This window comes from Papio anubis, chromosome 17, assembly GCF_008728515.1.
Source record: "Papio anubis isolate 15944 chromosome 17, Panubis1.0, whole genome shotgun sequence".
In the NCBI taxonomy this organism is placed as follows: Eukaryota; Metazoa; Chordata; class Mammalia; order Primates; family Cercopithecidae; genus Papio; species Papio anubis.
The window spans coordinates 49592364-49615887 of record NC_044992.1 but is presented as its reverse complement, the minus strand read 5'-3'; the positions used below and the strand labels follow the sequence as shown (position 1 = coordinate 49615887).

General features: G+C 52.9%; 1 protein-coding gene across 1 annotated transcript; it reads left to right on the top strand.

Moving 5' to 3' along the window:
* The first annotated feature begins 482 nt into the window (after window positions 1-482).
* CAVIN1 (caveolae associated protein 1) lies at window positions 483-23022 on the top strand. Its single transcript, XM_003913072.4, has 2 exons — window positions 483-1373; window positions 20118-23022. The coding sequence occupies exons 1-2, from the start codon at window positions 681-683 to the stop codon at window positions 20820-20822; spliced, it is 1398 nt and encodes a 465-aa protein (XP_003913121.1). The 5' UTR covers window positions 483-680; the 3' UTR covers window positions 20823-23022.
* The last annotated feature ends 502 nt before the right edge of the window (window positions 23023-23524 follow it).

The window sequence follows — 23524 nt, the reverse complement described above, 5'->3', positions numbered from 1 at the left end:
TAAAGGGCAAGGGTCCTTTTGCGCTCAAAAACTAGGCACAGGTAGGCCGGGCGCGGTGGCTCACGCCTGTAATCCCAGCACTTTGGGAGGCCGAGGCGGGCGGATCACAAGGTCAGGAGATCAAAACCACAGTGAAACCCCGTCTCTACTAAAAATACAAAAAAAAAAAATGAGCCGGGCGCGGTGGCGGGCGCCTGTAGTCCCAGCTACTCGGGAGGCTGGGGCAGGAGAATGGCGTGAACCCAGGAGGCGGAGCTTGCAGTGAGCCAGGATCGCGCCACTGCACTCCAGCTTGGGCGACAGAGCCAGACTTTGTCTCAAAAAAAAAAAAAAAAAAAAAAAAAAACACTAGGCACAGGCAAATACAAGATTTTGCCTATAATTTCAGAATCTCCTGGTCCACCCCACTCCCAGATCTTGAGGATTTTCGGATGAGCAATTCAAGTGAGAGGGAAACAGAGATCAACACTCTTAGAACCTGATTCCCTTCCTCAGATCACATTCCTCCGCCCGTCCCGCTCCCGCCGCCAGCGCCAGCGGAGGCCCTAGTCTCCCGCTCCAACTATTCCAACCATCCCGGGAAGGGTGGGGCTCTCGGCTCTTGGGTCCCCCTCCGCCGCCCCCCTTCGTCGATCTCCCCTTCTGCCCCGGTCCCTCCCTTTCTGGGGTGGGGCCAGCCAATGAGCGATCAGACTACGGAGTTTGGCCGGGGAGCCGGGGAGCTCACCGATCCCCCGCCCGGCAGTTCTGGCCGCTGTCCCGGTGCGCACGGACGTGGCTCGAGTTTCCTCTGCTCTCGGCTCTCGCCCGCTTGCTTTCCCCCCTTCCGCTCCTGCTTCTCTCCTGGTCTCCCGCTCCAGCTCCAGCTCCACCCAGCGGGCCACGCACGGCTCCGGGTAGCCATGGAGGACCCCACGCTCTACATTGTCGAGCGGCCGCTTCCCGGGTACCCCGACGCCGAGGCCCCGGAGCTTTCCTCCGCTGGGGCGCAGGCGGCGGAGGAGCCGTCGGGGGCCGTCTCAGAAGAGCTGATCAAGTCGGACCAGGTGAACGGCGTCCTGGTGCTGAGCCTCCTGGACAAAATCATCGGGGCCGTAGACCAGATCCAGCTAACCCAAGCACAGCTGGAGGAGCGACAGGCGGAGATGGAGGGCGCCGTGCAGAGCATCCAGGGCGAGCTGAGCAAGCTAGGCAAGGCGCACGCCACCACGAGCAATACGGTGAGCAAGCTGCTGGAGAAGGTGCGCAAGGTCAGCGTCAACGTGAAGACCGTGCGCGGCAGCCTGGAGCGCCAGGCGGGTCAGATCAAGAAGCTGGAGGTCAACGAGGCTGAGCTGCTGCGGCGCCGCAACTTTAAAGTCATGATCTACCAGGTGAGCCCACGGAGCGGACGGCGCCCAGAGCTCCCGCGCCCGGCCCGCGTCTCCGGCCTGGGATTTGGGGTGGGGAGACTTGCCCGTGGCGCGGCTCCCTTCCCAGCCTGGTCCGAGCGCCCAGGAGATCCACCCTCCTTCCGGCGAGCGCGACTGGGGTGGGGTGGGGTGGGGTGGGATGGGGTGGAGGGAGCGGCGAACTCCTGGGGCGCGTAGAGGGGCGCGCTCTGCACCTCGCACCTCCCCACTCAGATCCTTCCCTCTGGTCCCAGACTTGTAGCAGAACCGAATTAGCGGGTGGACTTGAGGACGCTGCCTCCCGCAGACTGCTCCCTCCTAATTGGTTCTGTCAAACTTCTTCCTACTTGGGGGAAGTTTCTAGGAAAGTCGGGGGTCCCCGGCGATCGTTGGGGTCCGCTGTAAGCGGACACTGGCTGCGGGGCCCGGGCCTGGGGCCTCCGCGCCTGCGGGCCTGATATAGCGGGTGATTCAGGGCTCAGGCACGCACCAGAGGGAGCTGTGCCAAGCGGGGGACGCGACCGCCAACCTCCTCCCCCGACCCTGCGCCCCCGCGCCCCCGCATCGGCCTCGGCGGCCCACCCCTGTCCCTTCGCTGCGCTCTGCTCCTGGCCTCCAGGCATTTTCAGGCCCTTGAGGACACCCTCACCCGCGGCTCGCGGGCACCCTGGGCCTCCTGGAAGCGGGCGGGGCTGGGCGGGGAAGAGTGGGCGTCAGGAGTGCAAGGGTGGCTGGAGGAGTGGGTGGACAGCCTCTGCGGGGTCCGGCGGTCTGGGCGCAGTCTGGGCGCGGTGAATCACCCCGCATGCCTGCGGGGGCGGGGGCCAGGCGCAGCCGCGCAGCGGGCGGGAGGAGGCTGGCGCCCCCACACCCCCGGCTCCGCCTGGAACCACTTGTTGCTTTCTTTGCACCTCTCCCCATTCCTCCCACTTGGATAAAAATGTAACTTTTGGATCATAACCCCCAATAAACCTAGGAGTCTCGGGTTTCTATGCTGCTCCTCTCCACGCCGCCTCCGCAGTGCCATCGTGGATAATATCTTGGGCTGGGCGGGAAGGGTTCCAGCCTGGCTCCTCCCTGCCTCCCAAAGGCCTGCTGATGCTCGTAACCCCAGTGAGGCGGGATCGTGCGGGGCGGGGAGGTTAGTCTGTGCTCCGCTCTCCCCTTCCTTTCCCTGCCGAAGGGGATGGAAAGAAAGGGAAGGCTGGATTTCTCACACCCTCCAAGTTATAAGACCCCTTTCCGGGAGTTGTGGCTCTGCTGACTGCTCTGGGGCCTGGTGGAGCCGGTTCTGAGTGACCATCTGGGGTGAGATGAGGGGGTCCTTGGCTTGGTCTCCCCAGGAGGAGTTAAGATAGATGCAGATCCGGACAAGTATCTGGGAAGAGTAGAGACAGAAAGGTGGGTCAGCCGGTACCTATCTGAGGTGGTGAGACAGAGGCAGAAATGGCACTTGTCCCCCTCCCCACCCTTACACCGATGACTGACTCCTCCCAGGAGGCATATACGTGGCTTTTAAAAAGCTTTACTTCCCGGCGGGGCGCGGTGGCTCAAGCCTGTAATCCCAGCACTTTGGGAGGCCGAGACGGGCGGATCACGAGGTCAGAAGATCGAGACCATCCTGGCTAACACGGTGAAACCCCGGGCTCTAATAAAAAATACAAAACTAGCAGGGCGTGGCCGGGCGCTGTGGCTCAAGCCCGTAATCCCAGCATCTCTGGGGAGGCTGAGACGGGCGGGATCACGAGGCCAGGAGATCGACCATCCTGGCTAACACAGTGAAACCCCGGGCTCTACTAAAATAAAAACTTAGCCGGGCGCAGGTGGCGGCGCCTGTAGTCCCAGCTACTCGGCGCTGAGGCAGGAGAATGAAGCGTAACCTCGTGGCGCTTACCGCAGCTGGGAGATCCGCCACTGCACGTTCCGGCACGGTATTTCACCCCAAAAAAAAAACAAAGGTGCCTGCGCGCTGCTCCCAGTCCCAGCCATCAAAGGAGGGCTGAGGCAGGAGAATGGTAAACTCCAGGGCGGAGTTTTTGCAGTGGTTTGGAGGACGCATCACTGCACTCCAGCCTGGGCAATAGAGCCAGACTCCGTCTCAAAAAAAAAAAAAAAAGGCTTTACTTCCCCTGCTCAAGCACTATTTGGATAGAAAATGTTTGCCCAGAGCTATTTCCCACTTAGCTCCAACCTCGCTTGGAGGAAGGCACAGGGTTTCTTTGATGTTTTTAAGAGACCTGCTTAGTACTGGGGACATTGAGAGGAGGGGAACAAGACAGGGATCTGGGACAGCAAGCCAGCTCTATATTTCCTCCAGAGCCTGGTGTGGCCGAGGGCCACCATGAAGAGCTCAAGAGGTGACCCTTCTCACTCTAACTGTCCCAGACCATAGAACCTGGGAAAGGTCTTGGCCTCAAGGTAAACTTCCCTATGCCAAAGATGGAGATTCTGAGAGAAGAAGGAAAGGTAGGGAGGGAGAAAGACTTCTCTGCAGAGGCCGGTGGCATCCCTTTGTTCCACCCTCTCCAGCAATCTGAAGGGATATGTCTATATTTCAGGGGGTGGGAGGGAATGTGTTCTAATCACAGGTGACTTCAAATGCATCTGCACTAAACCAAGGCCAGTGGGGGACAGAGAATTGAGGTAGTAAGAGTAGCTCAAATGGAGTCCCAAACCCACAGAGGGAATAACTAAGAACTAAAATGGCTCCCACCTGGGGAGGACTTCAGAAGTAAGGAAAAGATTCCAGCAAATGGGGTGAGGCTTGGGAAAGCAGAACTTCCCTGAGCTGCAGAGCAGATGTTCCAGGTGGGGACGATGGGGTGGGGACCCAGCTGCTGGAGGAAAGCAGAGGCTGCTCCTGCTCCTCCCCAAGGTCTGCAGGCCTGAGAAGGGAAGGAGGTAAAAATAGCTCTGTGCCTTGGCAGGCCTATTAGGGAAGATTGGGGGCAGCAGCATTTATGGTAAAGTCCGGCTGAAGGGGGAGGATGCTTGGGTGGCCAGGCAAAGAGACAGAAATTTGGAGAAAGGTTCCTGGGATGGTGTGAATTCTCTGGAGGAGCCATGGGGGAAGGGATGCTGTATTCCCCACTTCAGGGATGGGAGTTGATGATATGGCAGTGGGGGCAGGGCAGAGGAGAACACCAAGGATGGGAAGTCTCCAGTTGTAGGATCCAGACATCTGGCCTTCCATACCCTATTCCTGGGGAGAAAAGGAGGGAATCCCTTGTATGGCTCCACCCCATATTCAGGGAACTTCTAGACTTAATGATTTCACAGCTTAAGTTTGCATTTGAACATGCACACATACACACACACAAGAAATTCAGCACCTCCCACCCCAAGATACCACAGCCCTCATCTTAAACTCACTTCTGAGTCATCACTGCCCTTCTCTGGCATTTCCTTCCCTGTCTCCCAAACAAAATCTAGCAGTTTGACATCGCATCCTATCAGGCGACACTTAGCTAGCAACAGTTAGTGAATGAGAGAAGTGAATTCTTCTAGTTATAGGAGTTAGTGGGCTGAGGGCTGCAGGAGGATCAGGTCAGATTGTGAATATAGAGGCAGGTGCTCCAAAATACCATGCAGAGGCCGGGCGAAGTGGCTCATGCCTGCAATCCCAGCACTTTGGGAGGCCGAGGCAGGTGGATCACTTGAGGTCAGGAGTTGGAGACCAGCCTGGCCAACATGGTGAAACCCCTGTCTACTAAAAATTAGCCGGGCATGGTGGTGAGGACCTGTAATCCTGGTTACTCGGAAGGCTGAGGCAGAAGAATGACTTGAACCCAGGAGGCAGAGGTTGCAGTGAGCCGAGATCGTGTTACTGCACTCCAGGCTGGGCGACACAGTGAGACTCCATCTCAAAAATAATAATAATAGGCCGGGCGCGGTGGCTCAAGCCTGTAATCCCAGCACTTTGGGAGGCCGAGACGGGCGGATCATGAGGTCAGGAGATCGAGACCATCCTGGCTAACATGGTGAAACCCCGTCTCTATTAAGAAATACAAAAAACTAGCCGGGCGAGGTGGCGGGCGCCTGTAGTTCCAGCTACTCGGGAGGCTGAGGCCGGAGAATGGCGTGAACCCGGGAGGCGGAGCTTGCAGTGAGCTGAGATCCGGCCACTGCACTCCAGCCCGGGCGACAGAGCGAGACTCCGTCTCAAAAAAAAAAAAAAAAAAACAAAAAAAATAATAATAATAATAATTAATGAATAAAATAAAATACCATGCAGATGAGTGGAGCTATTATCATTAAAGAGCCAATTCTTCCAGGCAACAATTTGTTTTTTGGGTTTTTTTTGTTTTGTTTTTCAGACAAGGTCTCACTCTGTTGCCCAAGCTGGAGTGCAGTGACACAGTCATATCTTACTGCAGTCTTGAACTCTTGGGCTCAAGTGATCCTCCTGGTTCAGCCTCCCGATTAGCTAGGACTACAGGTGCCCAACAGCATGCTCAGCAAATTGGTTTTTTTTTTCATATTTGTAGAGTCCGGGGTCTCACTTAGTTGCCCAGACTGATCTCAAACTCCTGGGTTCAAACAGTTCTCCTGCCTGGGCCTCCCAAAGTGCTGGGACTACAGGCATGAACTACCACGTGCATCCAGTTTGTTTATTTTTAAATTTAAAAAGGCTTTATTTTTAATTATTATGGATACATAATAGTCGTACATATTTTTGGAGTACATGTGATATTCTGGGACAAGCATGCAATGTATCATGATCAAATCAGGGTAATTAGAGTATCCGTCATATCAAGCATTTATCATTTCCTTGTGTTAGGAACATCCCAATTCCACTCCTTTAATTATTTGGAAATATGCAATAATTTCTGTTAACTATATCACCCTATTGTGCTACTGAACATTTGATCTTATTCCTTCTATCTAACTGTATTTTTGTACCCATTAACCATCCCCTCCAGGCAACAATTTGCAGAGTAGAGCTCTTTTTTTTTTTTTTTTTTTTTTTGAGACTGAGTCTGGCTCTGTCGCCCAGGCTGGAGTGCGGTGGCCGGATCTCAGCTCACTGCAAGCTCCGCCTCCCGGGTTCACGCCATTCTCCTGCCTCAGCCTCCCGAGTAGCTGGGACCACAGGCGCCCGCCACTTCGCCCGGCTAGTTTTTTGTATTTTTTAGTAGAGACGGGGTTTCACCGTGTTAGCCAGGATGGTCTCAATCTCCTGACCTCGTGATCCGCCCGTCTCGGCCTCCCAAAGTGCTGGGATTACAGGCTTGAGCCACCGCGCCCGGCCGAGTAGAGCTCTTTTAGATCCAGAAAGTGGGGATAAAATGGAAATACAGGGCCGGGCGCGGTGGCTCATGCCTGTAATCCCAGCATTTTGGGAGGCTGAGGCGGGCGAATCACCTGAGGTGGGGAGTTAGAGACCAGCCTTACCAACATGGAGAAACCCCGTCTCTACTAAAAATACAAAATTAGCTGGGCGTGGTGGCACATGCCTGTAATCTTGGGAGGCTGAGGCAGGAGAATCGTTTGAACCTGGGAGGCAGAGGTTGCAGTGAGCTGAGATCGCGCCACTGCACTCTAGCCTGGGCAACAGAGCAAGACTCTGTCTCAAAAAATAGTATAGTATAGTAAATACATAAACCAGTAATACAGTGATTTATTATCGATATCAAGTATTATGTATTGTATATAATTGTATGGGCTAGACTTTTATACAACTGGTAGTGCAGCAGGTTTGTTTACACCAGTAATCACTACAAACACTTGAGAAATTCATTTCACTAACAGATTATGACGGCTACAATGTCAGGCTAGAGTGCAGTGGCACGATCGTGGCTCACTGCAACCCCTCTGCCTCCCAGGTTCAAACGATTGTTCTTCTTCAGCCTTCCAAGTAGCTGGGATTTACAGGTGTGTGCCACCATGCCTGGCTAATATTTCTGCATTTTTAATAGAGACAGGGTTTCACCATGTTGGCCAGGCTGGTCTCGAACTCCTGGCCTCAAGCAATCCACCCGCCTTGGCCTCCCAAAGTGCTGAGATTACAGGCACGAGCCACCACGACCAGCCTCCATTACAATCTTATGGGACCACGGTTGTGTATGCCGTCCATTGACTGAAACGTCATTATGCGGCTCATGATTATAAATGTGTTCTGGAGCAGTTTTGAGGAGGCAAAGTCAGTGACTTACATATGGACCAGCAGCAACAGACCATCAGACCTGCTCCAAGTGCTTGGGGATAAGGGCCAGGAAGCATTTAAGAGATTAGGTGTCTCATGGGCATTGAAGGGGAGGGACCAGGGCTGGAACGAGAACCTGATGGCTTCTCCTCCACAAATCTCAGCCCATCCTGTACCTCTTTCCTGGATTCAATGCAAATTAGGGCTACCTTGCTCCAGAAGAACCCCAAACCTTTGTCCAAAAATATTCTCAACCCAGGGCTTTAGTCCCTTTCATCCCTAAAACCCAGCGGCCATGGAGAGTATGCATAATACATCCTTCCTCCCAAACTCAGTTTGGGTTGTTTTTCCTGGTCACTGGGTCCAAAGCAGGGAGGGTATTTTTAGGGGTGTTCCCAAGACCAAAGGAAATCATACTATCCCTGGGCTCCTCCATCCTTTTTTTTTTTTTTTTTTTTTTTTTGAGAAAGGGTCTTAGCTCAGTAGCCCAGGCTGGAGTGGTGCTATCGTAGCTCACGGCAGCCTCAAACTCCTAGGCTCAAGCAATCCTCCCATCTCACCATCTCAGCCTCCTGAATAGCTGAATCTACATGCCCAGCTAATTTTTTAATTTTTTCTTTTTTTCTTTTTTTTTTTCAGACAGAGTCTTGCTCTGTCACCCAGGCTAGAGTGCAGTAGCATGATCTCGGCTCACTGCAAGCTCCACCTCCTGGATTCAAGCAATTTTCATGCCTCACCATCCTAAGTAGCTGGGATTACAGGCGTGCGCCCCCATAACTGGCTAATTTTTGTATTTTTAGCAGAGACGGGATTTCACCATGTTGGCCAGGCTGGTCTCGAACTCCTGACCTCAGGTGATCCACCTGCCTCAGCCTCCCAAAGTGCTGGAATTACAGGCCTGAGTCACCGTGCCCAGCCTAAATTTTTTTTCTAGAGGGTCCCCACTATTGCCCAGGCTGGTCTTGAATTCCTGGGCCCAAGTGATACTCCTGCCTCGGCCACCCAAAGTGCTGGGGTTATAGGCGTAAGCCACCCGGCCTTTTTCTTTTTCTTTTTCTTTTTTTTTTTTTTTTTTGAGACGGAGTCTCACGCTGTGTCACCCAGGCTGGAGTGCAGTGGCGCGATCTCGGCTCACTGCAAGCTCCGCCTCCCAGGTTCACGCCATTCTCCTGCCTCAGCCTCCGAGTAGCTGGGACTACAGGCGCCCACCACCACGCCCGGCTAGTTTTTTGTATTTTTAGTAGAGACGGGGTTTCACCATGTTAGCCAGGATGGTCTCGATCTCCTGACCTCGTGATCCACCCGCCTCGGCCTCCCAAAGTGCTGGGATTACAGGCTTGAGCCACCGCACCCGGCCTTATTTTTCATATTGTAAAGGTCAAAGTCAAAAGCATGAAGAGACAACAAAGAGTGGGCAACTGATAGCAAGAGGGGAGGGGATATTGTTGCTAAGCAACTAACCTCAGAAGTAGGAGTGGCTTGGGCCTTTTTTTTTTGGGAAATATAACATTGTGAATCATCATTCTGTCATTATAAATTTTTTAAATTTTTCTTTTCTTTTTTTTTTTTTTTTGGTTTTTGTTTTGTTTTGTTTTTCCGAGACAGGGTCTCGCTCTGTTGCCCAGGCTGGAATGCAGTGGCAGCTATCATGGCTCACTGCAGCCCCTGCCTTCTGGGCTCAAGCATTCCTCCTGCCTCAGGCCCCCAAGTAGCTAGGACTACAGATGTACACTGCCATACCCAGCTAATTTTTGTATTTTTTGGTGGAGATGGGGTTTCTCCATGTTGCCCAGGGTCTCCAGTTCCTGGGCTCAAGCAATCCGTCTGCCTCGGCCTCCCAAAATGCTAGGATTACAGGCGTGAGCCACTATACCTGGCCTCATTATCCATTTCTTGAGCTAGACGACACTGTGATCAACTTCATCTCCTTCATTTTGTGGTTTAGGAAGCTGAGGCCCAGAGAGGGGAAGTCACTAGCCTATTGTCACTCAAGTGATTGGGAGTCAAACTGGAGCCAGAACCCAGGTGTACCCTTCCGCTACACTGACTGCTCCCCACCCCCTCCTTCCGTTCTGGGCTCTGCAGCAGAAAGCTGGGTGAAGACTAGCCCTGACTAACCTAGGGGTAGCTGTGGCTCCGCCACTTGCTGAGGGAGTTAGTTGCACAGTCCTGGCGCTGGGGCAGCTTTGCGTGTGCATGGGTGTGTGTGTGCGTGTGCGGTGTTGGCTATGAGTGGCCATTAGCTGCTTAGCCTTGTGAGTGCTGAAGTAGAGGCAATGTGTAGTCACCTGGCCTGGTGATGGTGGGAGGGGAGGGGTGTAGGGAAGGAGTGGAGCTCCTGGTTGGCCGTGGTGTGCCCTGGCAGGGACTCCACACCTGCCTAGGAGAGGGACATGTTGGTTCCCTTTCTCTTCAGCCTCTCTGCCACTGCCACCTCCTCCTTGTACCCTGCAGGGCAGGTTGGGACCTGCTGCTTTGTTTTTTTGAGACTACGGGCTTTGTCGAATACTGCTATCAGGCTTTGTCGAATACTGCTATCGCCTGAGTCTAATAGTGCCCCCCAAGTGTCCCTCTCTCCTGGCTTCTGATTGCTCAAAGCAAGAAGCCTATTGTCTTTGGCAACTAAGCCCCTCAGGAGAGAGAGTTAGGGGCTGCTGCAGAGGTCCCCGGGACATAGGCTCACCTGTCATAAAAATAGCTTGGTTTTGCCAGGCACAGTGATGTGTGCCTGTAGTCCCAGCTACTCAATAGGTTGAGACAGGAGGATCGCTTGAGACTAGGAACTTGAGGCCAGGTTGGGCAGCATAGAGAGATCCTATCTTTAAAAAAAAAAAAATAGAGCTTGGTTTTGGATCCTGATTTCCCTGTGCATTTTAGTGTATGATATCTTAAGTGATAGCGAGAGGGAGGAGTGGTGAGAAAGACAGAAGGCCGGGACATGGCCAAAGGGAAATTGCCAGGATGTCCCTCTTCCATGCCTATCCCTCTCCTCATTTGGGGTAGCACCCTGTGTCCACCTTACCCCAGGGAAGAATGAAAACAGATTAAGCTGGGCACGCTGGCTCATGCCTGTAATCCCAGCACTTTGGGAGGCTGGGGTGGATGGACCACTTGAGGTCAGGAGTTCAAGACCAGCCTGACCAACATAGCGAAACTCCATCTCTACCAAAAATTCAAAAAAAAATTAGCTGGGTGTGGTGGCACACACCTGTAATCCCAGCTACTCGGGAGGCTGAGGCAGGAGAATCACTTGAACCCAGGAGGCGGAGGTTGCGGTGAGCCAAGATCACACCACTGCACTCCACAGTCTGGGTGACAGAGCAAGACTCCGTCTAAAACACAACAACAACAACAAAACTGGGATTGGCAGAGTCTGACTCTGAAGACAGTGAAGTCGTGTGCCTTCATATTTACTCATCTGAGCCTCCCCAGTTAAAATCCAACAAATGGCCTCTTAGAAAACTCCTTGGATAACCTCTAGCAGCCTCCATAGCCTTCCTATGATTATGGCTGGGGAGGGGTTGAAGGTGGAAGCCCAAGAATGGGACTAGGGAATATTGTAGAGGGAGGAAGGGAGGGGTTCAATTGAAGCTGTTTGTTAATTCATGGGCTTGGGTTTGCCCCACCCCTTTTGGCCCCAGGGCCCTCTTTTTTTTTTTTTTTTTTTTTCCCTTTTTGAGACAGAGTCTTGCTCTGTTGCCCAAAATGTGAAGAGCTGGACCTCAGCTCACTGCAACCTCCACCTCCCTGGTTCAAATGATTCTCCTGCCTCAGCCTGCCAAGTAGCTGAGATTACAGGTGTGTGGCACCGGCCCCACTAACAGTATTTTTTGCAGAGACCTGGGCCATGTTGCTCAGGCTGGTCTTGAACTCCTGGGCTCAAGGGATCCACCCACCTTGGCCTCCAAAGTGCTGGGATTACAGGGATTACAGGCGTGAGCCACCATGCCCAGCTCCCAGGGCCCTCTTGATGAAGCATTTAAAATGAGTTTCTAGGCCAGGCATGGTGGCTCACGCCTGTAATCCCAGCACTTTGGGAACCCAAGGAGGGCAGATCACTTGAGGTCAGGAGTTCAAGACCAGCCTGGCCAACATGGTGAAACCCTGTCTCTGCTAAAAATTCAAAATATTAGCTGGGCATGGTGGCACGCACCTGTAATCCCAGCTACTCGGGAGGCTGAGGCAGGGGAATCACTGAAGCCAGGAGGCAGAGGTTGTAGTGAACCGAGATCAGAGATGACGCCACTGCACTACAGTTTAGCAGCCTGGGCGATAAAGAAAGACTCCATCTCAAAATAAAATAAAATAAAATAGGCCAAGTGCAGTGGTTCCTGCCTGTAATCCCAGCACTTTGGGAGACCGAGACAAGAGGATCACTTGAGGCCAGGAGTTCAAGAAGAGCCTGGCCAACACGGTGAAACCCGGTCTCTACTAAAAATACAAAATTAGCCAGGCGTGGTAGCATGCACCTGTAATCCCAGCTATTTGGGAGGCTGAGGCAGGAGAATTACTTGAACCTGGGAGTCGGAGGTTGCAGTGAGCCAAGATCGTGCACTGCACTCCAGCCTGGGCAACAGAATGAGACTCTGTCTCAAAAAAATAAAATAAAATAGTTTCTAGCCTTGGCAACATAGCGAGACCTTGTCTCTACCAAAAAAAAAAAAAAAAAAGATTAGCTGGGTTTGATGGTATACACCTGTAGTCCTGGATATTTGGCAGGCCGAGGTAAGAGGATTGCTTGAGCCCAGGAGTTGGAGGCTGCGGTGAGCTATGATTGTGCACTGCACTCCAGCCTGGGCAACAGAGCAAGACCCCATTTCTTAAAAAAAAAAAAAAAAAAAGTGGTTTATTTCCATCCTAATATATTGTGCTCCCCTCCCTACTCACCAGCCCTTACTCTGCATGCCACCAAGGACCGTTTTTCTCAACTCCTTTCGCATCCACCCCAAGCCCCATTTAAACCCCTTTTCCTCATCTTAGCCCAAGAAGAAGCCGAATGCACCCTCTGACCCGGCCACAGCCAAGATCGTGCCTTTTGACCTGCCTGAGACTGAACCCTTTGACCTGAAGCCTGAGACAGTGCCTGAGCTCCCACCCTTTGACCAGATGCCTAGGGCACTGCCATATTACCCAGAGCCTGGTCCCCGGCCCACCCCAGAGGAGCCGACAGCCGGTGGGAGTGTTTAGGGTCTCCGGGGTCCCGTTCTGTGGGCGTGGGGTATCTCTCCAATCCACTGTCAGCCCACAGCCTGGTGGTGATCGCTGCCAGGAGAGCTGCCATCCCCAGCCACTGCCCACTATGGACGGGTGCCGGGTACTGTGAGAACACTGGTGTTATGCAGAGTTCAGGCGAATGGGGTGTATACAGTGGGGGGTGGGAGGGGAAGGGAAGGGGCTTCCCCACTTCTTGGTTTCTGTTTTTAATAGTAAATGCTCCCCTACACTTAAGCTGCACCCGAAGGCTGCCCAGCATGAAGGCGCATGACTTCTGGTTCTGCCTTTCGCCTGCTGCCTCCTCCTCAGGGACAACCCAGCTTGGCCCAAAGCCTCTTTGGAGAGAGCCGTCCTGAGGCCCAGGCCTGGGGTCTGTTCTGTGCCCTCTCCACCCGCTCCCTGCAGCTGAGGAAAACATTTACACGTATTTTTTCCAGTTTCTTTTAGACAGAGCCAGACTCAGTCTCAAAAAAAAAAAAAAAAAAAAAAAAAAAAAATGCTTTGCAAAGAGATCGCTTATGTTTGCCAGATCCTGCCTTGGGTGGGGTGCCCAAAAGCTGCTAACTCAGAGAGGCCAGGAGGGGGGCATTCTAGCTGGCTCTGGCTCAGGTCCTCTGGCTTTTCCTATAGCTCAGTGTTTCTCAACTTAAAAAAAAATTTTTTTAGAGATGGGGTCTCACTATGTTGCCCAGGCTGGTTCCGAATTCCTGGGCTCAAGTGATCCTCCCGAGTCAGCTTCCCAAAGTGCTGGGATTATAGGTGTGAGCTGCCCCACCCAGTCAGTTTCTGTTGTTGTTGGTTGTTGTTGTTTTCATAATCACCCCCCTGTTAGTTTTGTTTTTTTGTTTTTGTTTTTTTTTTTTTTGAGACGGAGTCTCGCTCTGTGGCCCAGGCTGGAGTGCAGTGGCGCCATCTCAGCTCACTGCAAGCTCCGCCTCCGGGGTTCATGGCATTGTCCTGCCTCAGCCTCCCGAGTAGCTGGGACTACAGGCACCCGCCACCAAGCCCGGCTAATTTTTTGTATTTTTAGTAGAGACGGGGTTTCACCGTGTTAGCCAGGATGGTCTCGATCTCCTGACCTCGTGATCCACCCGTCTCGGCCTCCCAAAGTGCTAGGATTACAGGCGTGAGCCACCGTGCCTGGCCTTTTTTTTTTTTTTTTTTTTTTTTTGAGACATAGTCCTACTCTGTCACCCAGGTTGGAGTGCAGTGGAATGATCTCGGCTCACTACAACCTCCACCTCCTGGGTTCAAGTGATTCTCCTGCCTCAGCCTCCCAAGTAGCTGAGATTACAGGCATGCACCACCACACCCAGCTAGCTTTTGTATTTTTTGGTAGAGACAGGGTTTCAAACTTCTGACCTCAGGTGATCTGCCCGCATTGGCCTCCCAAAATGCTGGGATTACAGGTGTGAGCCACTGTGCCTGGCCCTTCTAGATTTTTTTTTTCTGTTTTCTTTTTTGAGACAAAGTCTTGCTCTGTCGCCAGGCTGCAGTGCAGTGGCACGATCTCACCTCAATGCAGTCTCTGCCTCCCTGGTTCAGCCTCCCGAGTAGCTGGGATTACAGGCTTGTGCCACCACACTGAGCTAATTTTTGTATTTTTAGTAGAGATGGGGTTTCACCATGTTGGCCAGGATGATCTTGATCTCCTGACCTCGTGATATGCCCACCTCAGCCTCCCAAAGTGGTGGGATTACAGGCATAAGCCACCACACTTGGCCCCTTTTAGATATTTTTAACCAAGCTGTTCATCTCCCTCATGAAATGTTAAAACAATAGATACACTGTATATCCCTTTATGTACTGTGGCTCTTGGGAGTAGCAGAAACCATTGTGATATCTAAGTCCCCTCCCAATCTCCAAGAATCAATTTTCACCGTTTTGGAGGCAGTTTCACCCCTGCCAAGAATGCATGCTAGAGCAGAAGGGAGGGACACTTCTGCCCTTGGGGTCTCTCATCTCCTTGTCTTAGCAACCTCCAGCAGAGGTCCTGAGTTTTAAAGACGTTCTCTCCCCTTCACCTCTCCCCTCCTCTGCACCCTCTTCTAACATACACTCTAAGCAGATCCTGGGTCTCTGAATTACCTCTCCGGTCTCCTCCAGCCATTCCCAGGCAGTGGTTGGGGACCTAGAGCTGGTCAGCTGTAAGTCAAGAGAGCCTCCTACCCAGACCCATGTGGCATCTGTCCCTTTTCCCTAACAAATATGAAGTGCCTGGCCAAGGGCCAGATGCATAATAGGTGCTCAATGACATTATAATCTTATAAAAATCTTCCTAAGCCATAGTGCAAGTTTAGACAGCATGGTTGGCAGGTGCAGTGGAAGAGGCTGGGAGCCTCCCTGTGGCTCCTCTACGTCCATCCAGGATTGAGGAGCTGTGCATGCTTGGCAAAGGGCAGGGGGAGTTGTGCATGCTTTTGTTCAGACCTGGTCATTAAAGGTAACTCTGGAAACCAAGCCTGTTGGGAGTGGTGGTTTTGTTTAATAAAAACGGGAAACAGAACAAGCAGAGCCGTCCCTCCTTGCCATCCCCTGAGATCCTTCCTTTGGCTTAGGAGCTCTGCCAGGGAAGTAGGGGTGGGACAAGGGTGGCTGGCCTGTGTGCCTAGGGTGGAGGGAGATGATTTTGCATTGTGTTTGTGATGGTTTTTACCAGCAGGCAGATGGGTGGGACCAAGACAGCACTCCAAGGCTGTGAGTCATGGGGGAAACCTGGCTTGGAGTGGAGGGGAAAAGCTAATGGTGGAATACCCTTTCCAGACCAGCCTATTGGGCATCATCCCAGGATTCAGTTCAAGTTGTTTCGTCTTCTGTCCCCTGACCTTCCACCAAGAAGGCAGCTCCTGGCCGGGCGCAGTGGCTCATGCCTGTAATCCCAGCACTTTGGGAGGCCGAGGCCAGCGGATCACAAGGTCAGGAGATCGAGACCATCCTGGCCAACATGGTGAAATCCTGTCTCTACTAAAAAAAAAAAAAAAAAATACAAAAAATTAGCCAAGTGTGGTTGCGGACGACTGTAGTCCCAGCTACTCAGGAGGCTGAGGCAGGAGAATGGCGTGAACCCAGGAGGCAAAGCTTGCAGTAAGCCGAGATCGCGCCACTGCACTCTAGCCTGGGCAACAGAGTGAGACTCTGTCTCAAAAAAAAAAAAAGAAAGAAAGAAGGCAACTCCTATCGTGTAAGCCATCACTCCAGGAGAAGCCTACAATGAATGGGGTTAGAGCCCCCAGATTCCCTACTGGTCTGGAGAGATTTCTAAATCCAAGAAGAAACCTCCCCTTGGCCAGGCCCAGTGGCTCATGCCAGAAATCTCAGCACTTTGGGAGGCCAAGGCAAGGGGATCACTTGAGCCCAGGAGTTCAAGACCAAACTGGGCAACACAGTGAGACTCTGCCTCTACAAAAACTACAAAAATTAGCTGGGCATGTTGGTGTGCACCTGTAGTTCCAGCTACTTGGGAGGCTGAGGTAGGAGGATCACTAGAGCCCAGCAGGTTGAGGCTGTAGTGAGCTGTAATCATGCCACTGCACTTCAGCCTGGTTGACAGAACAAGACCCCATCTCAAAACAAACAAACAAAAACACAAAAATGACCAGGCGCGGTGGCTCATGCCTGTAACCCCAGCACTTTGGGAGGCCAAAGCGGGCAGATCACTTGAGGTCAGGAGTTCGAGGTCAGCCTGGCCAATATGGTGAACCCTGTCTCTACCAAAAAATACAAAAACTAGCCGGGTGTGGTGGCGCATGCCTGTAATCCCAGCTACTCGGGAGGCTGAGGCAGGCAAATCGCTTGAACCCGGGAGGCAGAGGTTGCAGTGAGCCGAGATCACGCCACCGCACTCCAACCTGGCTGACAGAGTGAGACCATGTCTCAAAAAAAAAAAGGCCGGCACGGTGGCTCACACTTGTAATCCCAGCACTTTGGGAGGCCAAGGAGGGCGGATCACATGAGGTTGGGAGTTCAAGACCAGCCTGACCAATATGGAGAAACCCCATCTCTACTAAAAATACAAAATTAGTCAGGTGTGGTGGCGCATGCCTGTAATCTCAGCTATTTGGGAGGCTGAGGCAGGAGAATTGCTTGAACCCAGGAGGCGGAGGTTGCGGTGAGCCAAGATCACGCCATTGCACTCCAGCCTGGGGAACAAGAGCAAAACTCCGTCTCAAAAAAAAAAAAAAAAAAACACTAAAAAAGCAAAAAACCTCCTCTCACTAGGACTGCTCCCTTATGTTGTAGTTTGAGACCTTTCATGGAGCACTAGGAAGATGGCACTGGCTGTAAGAAGCCTGCAGCTCTCTCCCCAGTCCCATTCACTTCCAAGTTCAGCTGGCAAAGACCTTTATCTAGGAAGCCAGGGGCCAGGAAAACCAGCCAGCTCAGCCTTTAGGGGTAGGGGTGGAGCAGGCAGCAGGGGCAGGGGAGAAGTGGGGGATGCCGGGGGTAGGGCAGAGAGACAAAGTGGATTTGTTTTCCAGCAGCTGGGGCTGTTTCCTGACTATTCCCTGCCTGTCACCCTTAATCCCTCCCTAGCCTATTCACATTGTCTGAGTTTAGTGAAAGGAGGGGCTCTCCTCCACCCTTTGGTGGAGCGTGGGTGGGTTTTTAGTCTGGGAGGTTATGAAGGAAAGATCAGAGCTGAATATTTATATATATAATATATATTATATATATTTATATATAAGCTCTGATATATTAAGCTCTTATATCTGATATATATATAAGCTCTGATCTTTATATATATATATATAAAATACACACACACACACACGCGCGCACACACACACACACACACTGGGGCTGCAGGTAAATTCTGGGTGGAGATGGATGAAGAAGGTTTAGATCCTAAAATGATACACACTCCAGTAGCAGGCAGGGTAAGGAGCCCCAAAGTGAATGACTGGAAATCAGAGGGAATGCAAAGAGAGATTAGACTCTCCTACACTCAGAACAAGGAAAACACCCTTCAATGCCTCAGTGAATAAGAGGCAGAGGGATAAACAAAATGCCCTAGTGATCTGCACTAAGCCGCCTATGGCAGGGGGAGACTACAAGTCCCAGCATGCCCTGTGCCCAGGTCACCTTGCCTGCTGGGAGGTGTAGTTGGGTAACAGAGCTGGAGGTGGCTTGGTGCCCAGCAGATCTGGTGCCCAAATGAGAGAAGAGGTGGAGCCAGCATTCCCTCTTTGTCCCTGCTAATGCTATTGACAAGAAGGGAAGGAAGTTGGGAGAGGGTGTTCCTAGTTTTCAGTGTAAACCAGGAAACTCTGGGGGGATGTTGACAGGAGGGAAGAGGAAAGAGGTTGGGGGCTGGGGAAGGAATTTCTGTAGCAGGTGGTGCAGAGATACCGAGCGGCCTATATAGGGGCGGGAGGGGGTGTGTGTCTATGAGAGGACTCAGTTTTTGTTGCCTCATTTTCTCAGGGGACAGAAATTTTCTTACAATTCTGGGAAATGGTCTTCCGAAAACCCTTTAGAAATGCAACTGTCTCTCATTTCTTCATTTGAAGTCCCTAAAGGGAGTCTGGGCCAAAGAGGAGATCCTATTGATGATCTTGGTCTGCCCTTTCCCTTTCTGTGCTCAGCCTCCCCTGTTTTCTGATGGGGGTGGAGGTTGGGGAGGGAGTGATCCAGAGATTCTGAAATGTTGGCCAGAGTCAAGATCTTGGAAAATCTTCCCAGAATGGAAAGCAGTTCTGGTACTAAATCCTCCAAGGAGAAGACAGAAAATCTAAGAACTGGCTCTGAGCTCCAGGGTCATGGAGAATCTGAGACCACTCATCCTACTCCTAGACCTCTGAGCTCAGGCTTTGTGTGGGGGGCAGGGGGTGGGGAAAGCAAGAATTGAAAAGTAATCTCTCTTCCATCCCAAGGTAGGGAAGTCACAACCAGAAGAAATGTCCAGACTGGGGAGAAAACATGTCCGTGGCTCCCAGCCAGCTTCTTCCTCTTTCCAACATCAGTTTCTAAATGTGAGGGAGCGGGAGAAAGACCACTGGCGGAGCCAAACAGTATGAAGGAGTCAAGGAAGGTGGAGGTAGGGGAGGGTGGACCACAGTTCTCCATCTCTCAGGCTGCTTCTGAAATAGCTTGAGGCTAGGTGCAGTGGCTCATGCCTGTAATCCCAGCACTTTGGGAGGCCAAGGCGGGTGGATTATTTGAGGTCAGGAGTTCGAGACCAGCCTGACCAACATGGTGAAACCCCATCTCTACTAAAAAATACAAAAAAATTAGCCAGGTGTGGTGGCGCATGCCTGCAGTCCCAGCTACTCAGGAGACTGAGGCAGGAGAATTGCTTGAACCTGGGAGGCGAAGGTTGCAGTGAGCCGAGATCACGCCACTGCACTTCAGCCTGGGCCACAAAGTGAGACTCCATCTCAAAAAAAAAAAAAAAAAAAGAAATAGCTTGAGTCTGGAAAATGCACTCCCTTTACTTCACCTGCTCGGGTGGGTAGGTTTAGCTGTGGGCTCAAACCCCTACCGGCTTTCAACCTAAACAGATACTCCCACCACTTGCTTTTCCGCCTGGCTCGGGCAGTGTGCGATTTGCGGCACCAGAGGGCGCTCGCCCATTTCCAAAGTCTCCCGAGGGCCGCAGTGGTTTCACATCATCTGCGGGTGGACGGGGCACAGGACAGGGTTGGACAACTACAGAGATTTTAGCCCAAGTGCAATTATTACGCAGCCCATCTCCGACCCGAAGCTCGGTCCCCTGCTCGCGCGGTCTGTATAGTCACCATTCGTTCAACACACATGTATTTTTTAGAGAATGGCGGTGCGAGGTTGGGCATGGTGGCTCACACCTGTAATCCCAGAACTTTGGGAGGCTGAGGCGGGCGGATCACCTGAGGTCGGGAGTTCGAGACCAGCCTGACCAACATGACGAAACCCCATCTCTACTAAAGATACAGAATTCAGCCGGGCATGGTGGCGGGCGCCTGTAATCCCAGCTACTCGGGAGGCTGAGGCAGGAGAATTGCTTGAACCTGGGAGGCAGAGATTGCGGTGAGCCAAGATCGTGCCACTGCACTCCAGCCTGGGAAACAGAGCGAGACTCCGTCTAAAAAAAAAAAAAAAAAAAAAGAGAGAGAGAGAATGGCCACACGGGGTTGGGGTGCCGGAGATGGGGGCTGTGTTGCCCAGGCTGGTCTCGAACTCCTGGATTCAAGCGATCCTCCTGCCTCCGTCTCCCAAAGCGCTAATGTTACGTGCGTGAGCCTACACACATGTATTGAGCGCCCGACAGTTTCCTGCGGACCACGCGTGTCCCGTGCTCCCCTCTCTCCAGGATCGCCACCACCCAGACTCAGGCTCGCTCACGTCTCCCTCCTCCCACCCCTCTCATGTCCCTTCTCCTCTTCCCTTAGGATGAAGTTAAGCTGCCGGCCAAAGTGAGCATCAGCAAATCGCTGAAAGAGTCGGAGGCGCTGCCAGAGAAGGAGGGCGAGGAGCTGGGCGAGGGCGATCGGCCCGAGGAGGACGCAGCGGCCCTGGAGCTGTCGTCGGACGAGGCGGTGGAGGTTGAGGAGGTTATCGAGGAGTCGCGCGCTGAGCGCATCAAGCGCAGTGGCCTGCGGCGCGTGGACGACTTCAAGAAGGCCTTCTCCAAGGAGAAGATGGAGAAGACCAAGGTGCGTACCCGCGAGAACCTGGAGAAGACGCGCCTCAAGACCAAAGAAAACCTGGAGAAGACGCGGCACACCCTGGAGAAGCGCATGAACAAGCTGGGCACGCGCCTGGTGCCCGCCGAGCGGCGCGAGAAGCTGAAGACGTCGCGGGACAAGCTGCGCAAATCCTTCACGCCCGACCACGTGGTGTACGCGCGCTCCAAGACCGCGGTCTACAAGGTGCCGCCCTTCACCTTCCACGTCAAGAAGATACGCGAGGGCCAGGTGGAGGTGCTCAAGGCCACCGAGATGGTGGAGGTGGGCGCCGACGACGACGACGAGGGCGGCGCGGAGCGCGGGGAGGCCGGCGACCTGCGGCGCGGGAGCAGCCCCGACGCGCACGCGCTGCTGGAGATCACCGAGGAGTCCGACGCCGTGCTGGTGGACAAGAGCGACAGCGACTGAGCCGCCCCCGCCGCCACCCACCCCATTCCTCGCTCCTTCCGAACTTCCTCTGTCGCATTCTCTCTCGGCCCGAACTGGCTGATATTTTTCTAAATTGAAAACACGGCCCCGCCCCAACACCTCCAGGATCTCCCCTCCCAGTCTTAGAGCTGTTAGGACCCGATGGGGAGGCAGCCCCCGCAGTGGACAGCCCCCGCTTGGTCACAGTCCGGGTGGAATGGGAAGGGAATGGGCGATCCCTGTCCTGGTTATCCAAGCCGGGATCTCAGAGGAAATTGCAGTGATTCCACAGTTAGACCCCTTTCGGGGGGCTGCCTTCCCCTCAGCCTCTCCTCACACCACCCACCCAGCTGCTGTCATTCCGCTCACTGAGCTCTTCATTCTCACCCTGACCCTGGGGGACTCAAAGCCAAAACTGCCCAAAGAGAAAAGATTGAATCCTAAAGGGGATCCTTGCCCCCATGGGAGGCCCCCTACTGGAAGGATGTGAAAGCAGCTTTGGGGTGAAACTGAGGCAGTGGGGAAGAGAGCAGAATGAGCCCTCACCCTGGCTGGAGGTCCAGCACAGGCTGTATCTGCAGAGGGACCCAGAGGAACGCTGGAGCCAAGAGAAGCCCTGGAAAGGAGGAGTGGGGAACGACATGTGAGGGATGGCACACTGATGTGTTTATGCACCTGTACACAGGAGCACATGGCCATGGCTTTGGAAAGGAGAATGGGAAAATAGGAGAAGGTTGGCCAGGCTCCGTGGCTCATGCCTGTAGCCCCAGCACTTTGGGAGACCCAGGTGGGCGGATCACCTGAGGTCGGGAGTTCGAGACCAGCCTGGCCAACATGGCGAAAACCCATCTCTACTAAAATTACAAAAATTAGCCAGGGATGGTGACGCATACCTGTAATCCCAGCTACTTTGGAGGCTGAGGTGGGGAGAATTGCTTGAACCCGGGAGGTGGAGGTTTCTGTGGGCCAAGATCGCGCCACCGCACTCCAGCCTGGGTGACAGAGTGAGACTCCATCTCAACAAAACAAAAAAAAAGGAAACTAGGAGAAGGTGGAAATGGGTGAAGAGGGAAGTCCCCTCACTAGCTGCATGAGAAGTCCATCTTACTGTGGTTCTCCATGGGCAGCAGGACCATTTTTCAGAATCAAGAGGGAGGACAGTGTGAGAAGGCGGTGATCCAAAGAGGACAAAGAGGTCAGCCCCACCCGATCCCTCAAATGGGCTCTCAGAGGCGCCCCCAGGGGCAGCCCATTTCTCAAAGTCCAGAAAATTAGGGTCCCAGAAGGGGGCAGCAGCAGGCTGGGAATTAGGAGGGAGAGCAAGGTGCTGGCCCTGCCACCAAGTTGAGAGCTGGAGGGGAGGTGGGGAGAGCACATCACAGAGCAGCCAGCCCTGGTTCACTCTTGGCAGTTTCTTCTCAAGCTCCTTCCCTAGCTGGGCATGGTGGCACGTGCCTGTGGTCCCAGCTACTCGGGAGGCTGAGGAGGGAGGATCGCCAGAGCCCAGGAGTTTGAGGCTGCAGTGAGCTCTAATGGTGCCTCTGCACTTCATCCTAGGCAACAGAGCAAGACGCTGTTTAAAAAAGAAAAAATCCTTCCCTAGAGCTAGAATCCTAAAGCAGCAGAGCTAGGCAAGGCCTCACTGGTTTCCTTGTCCTTGGGGTGCCTTTCCTGAATCTTTCGGGGTGAAGGGAGTATTGCTCCCAGTCCAGAGGCCTGATTCTGTTCAGACCAGGTTCTCAAGACAGGAGTCCCTTTGTTCCTCCCCATTAAACGGGGTTTGTCAGAAGCAAGAACAGCCCCTCTCCCCAGTCACAGCCTGAAGGGAGGCCCCGAGGGCTTCCTTCTTCCCCCACCTGCTCCTTACCTTCTCTGCCCTGCTTTTTAGAACTGCAGCTCATTGTTTTAAGGGATTGGGGGAGGGAGCCTGGGGACACAAACCTTTTATACAATACAAAGCTTTGCTTTTTTTTTTTTTTTTTCTTTTTTCCTTTCTTTTCCTTTTTGGTTGTCTTCTCTGAATGGTTGAAGACCCCTCTGCTGAGGGAGGCTGGGGATTGTGGGACAAGGTCCCTTGGTGCTGATGGCCTGAAGGGGCTTGAGCTGTGGGCAGATGCAGTTTTCTGTGGGCTTGGGGAACCTCTCATGTTGCTGTGTCCTGGTGAGCAGCCCGACCAATAAACCTGCTTTTCTAAAAGGATCTGTGTTCGATTGTATTCTCTGAAGGCAGTTACATAGGTTTACAGAAGGCAGGAGGGAAGGAGGGAGAAAGGGAGGGAGAACTGTTGGTATAAACTTGTCTCACTTGCCTGGGGTGGGGGAAGGCCAGGGAGATAATAATAATTGCCAATTTATTGAGCCCTTACTCTCTGCCAGGAACTGTTCTGAGCACTTTGGTATGCAATTGCTCATTTAATGTCATAACAACCCCACTAGGCAGAGCCTATCATCATTCCCAGTCTAGATATGAGGAAACAGTGACTTGTCTAAGGTGCCATAGCTGGAAAGCAGTGGCGCTGGGATTCAAAGGCAACTGGATCCTCAATCTGTTTCATGGTTATAACCCTGTGTCTATACAGGTCTGTAACCCTGTGTCCCCCCCACCCCCCATCCCCCATCCCCCATCCACTTCCCTGTAGTCAGGACATTAGCCTTCCAGACACACCCGGTTACTGTACTCAGCCTGAGCTTCCCACACACAT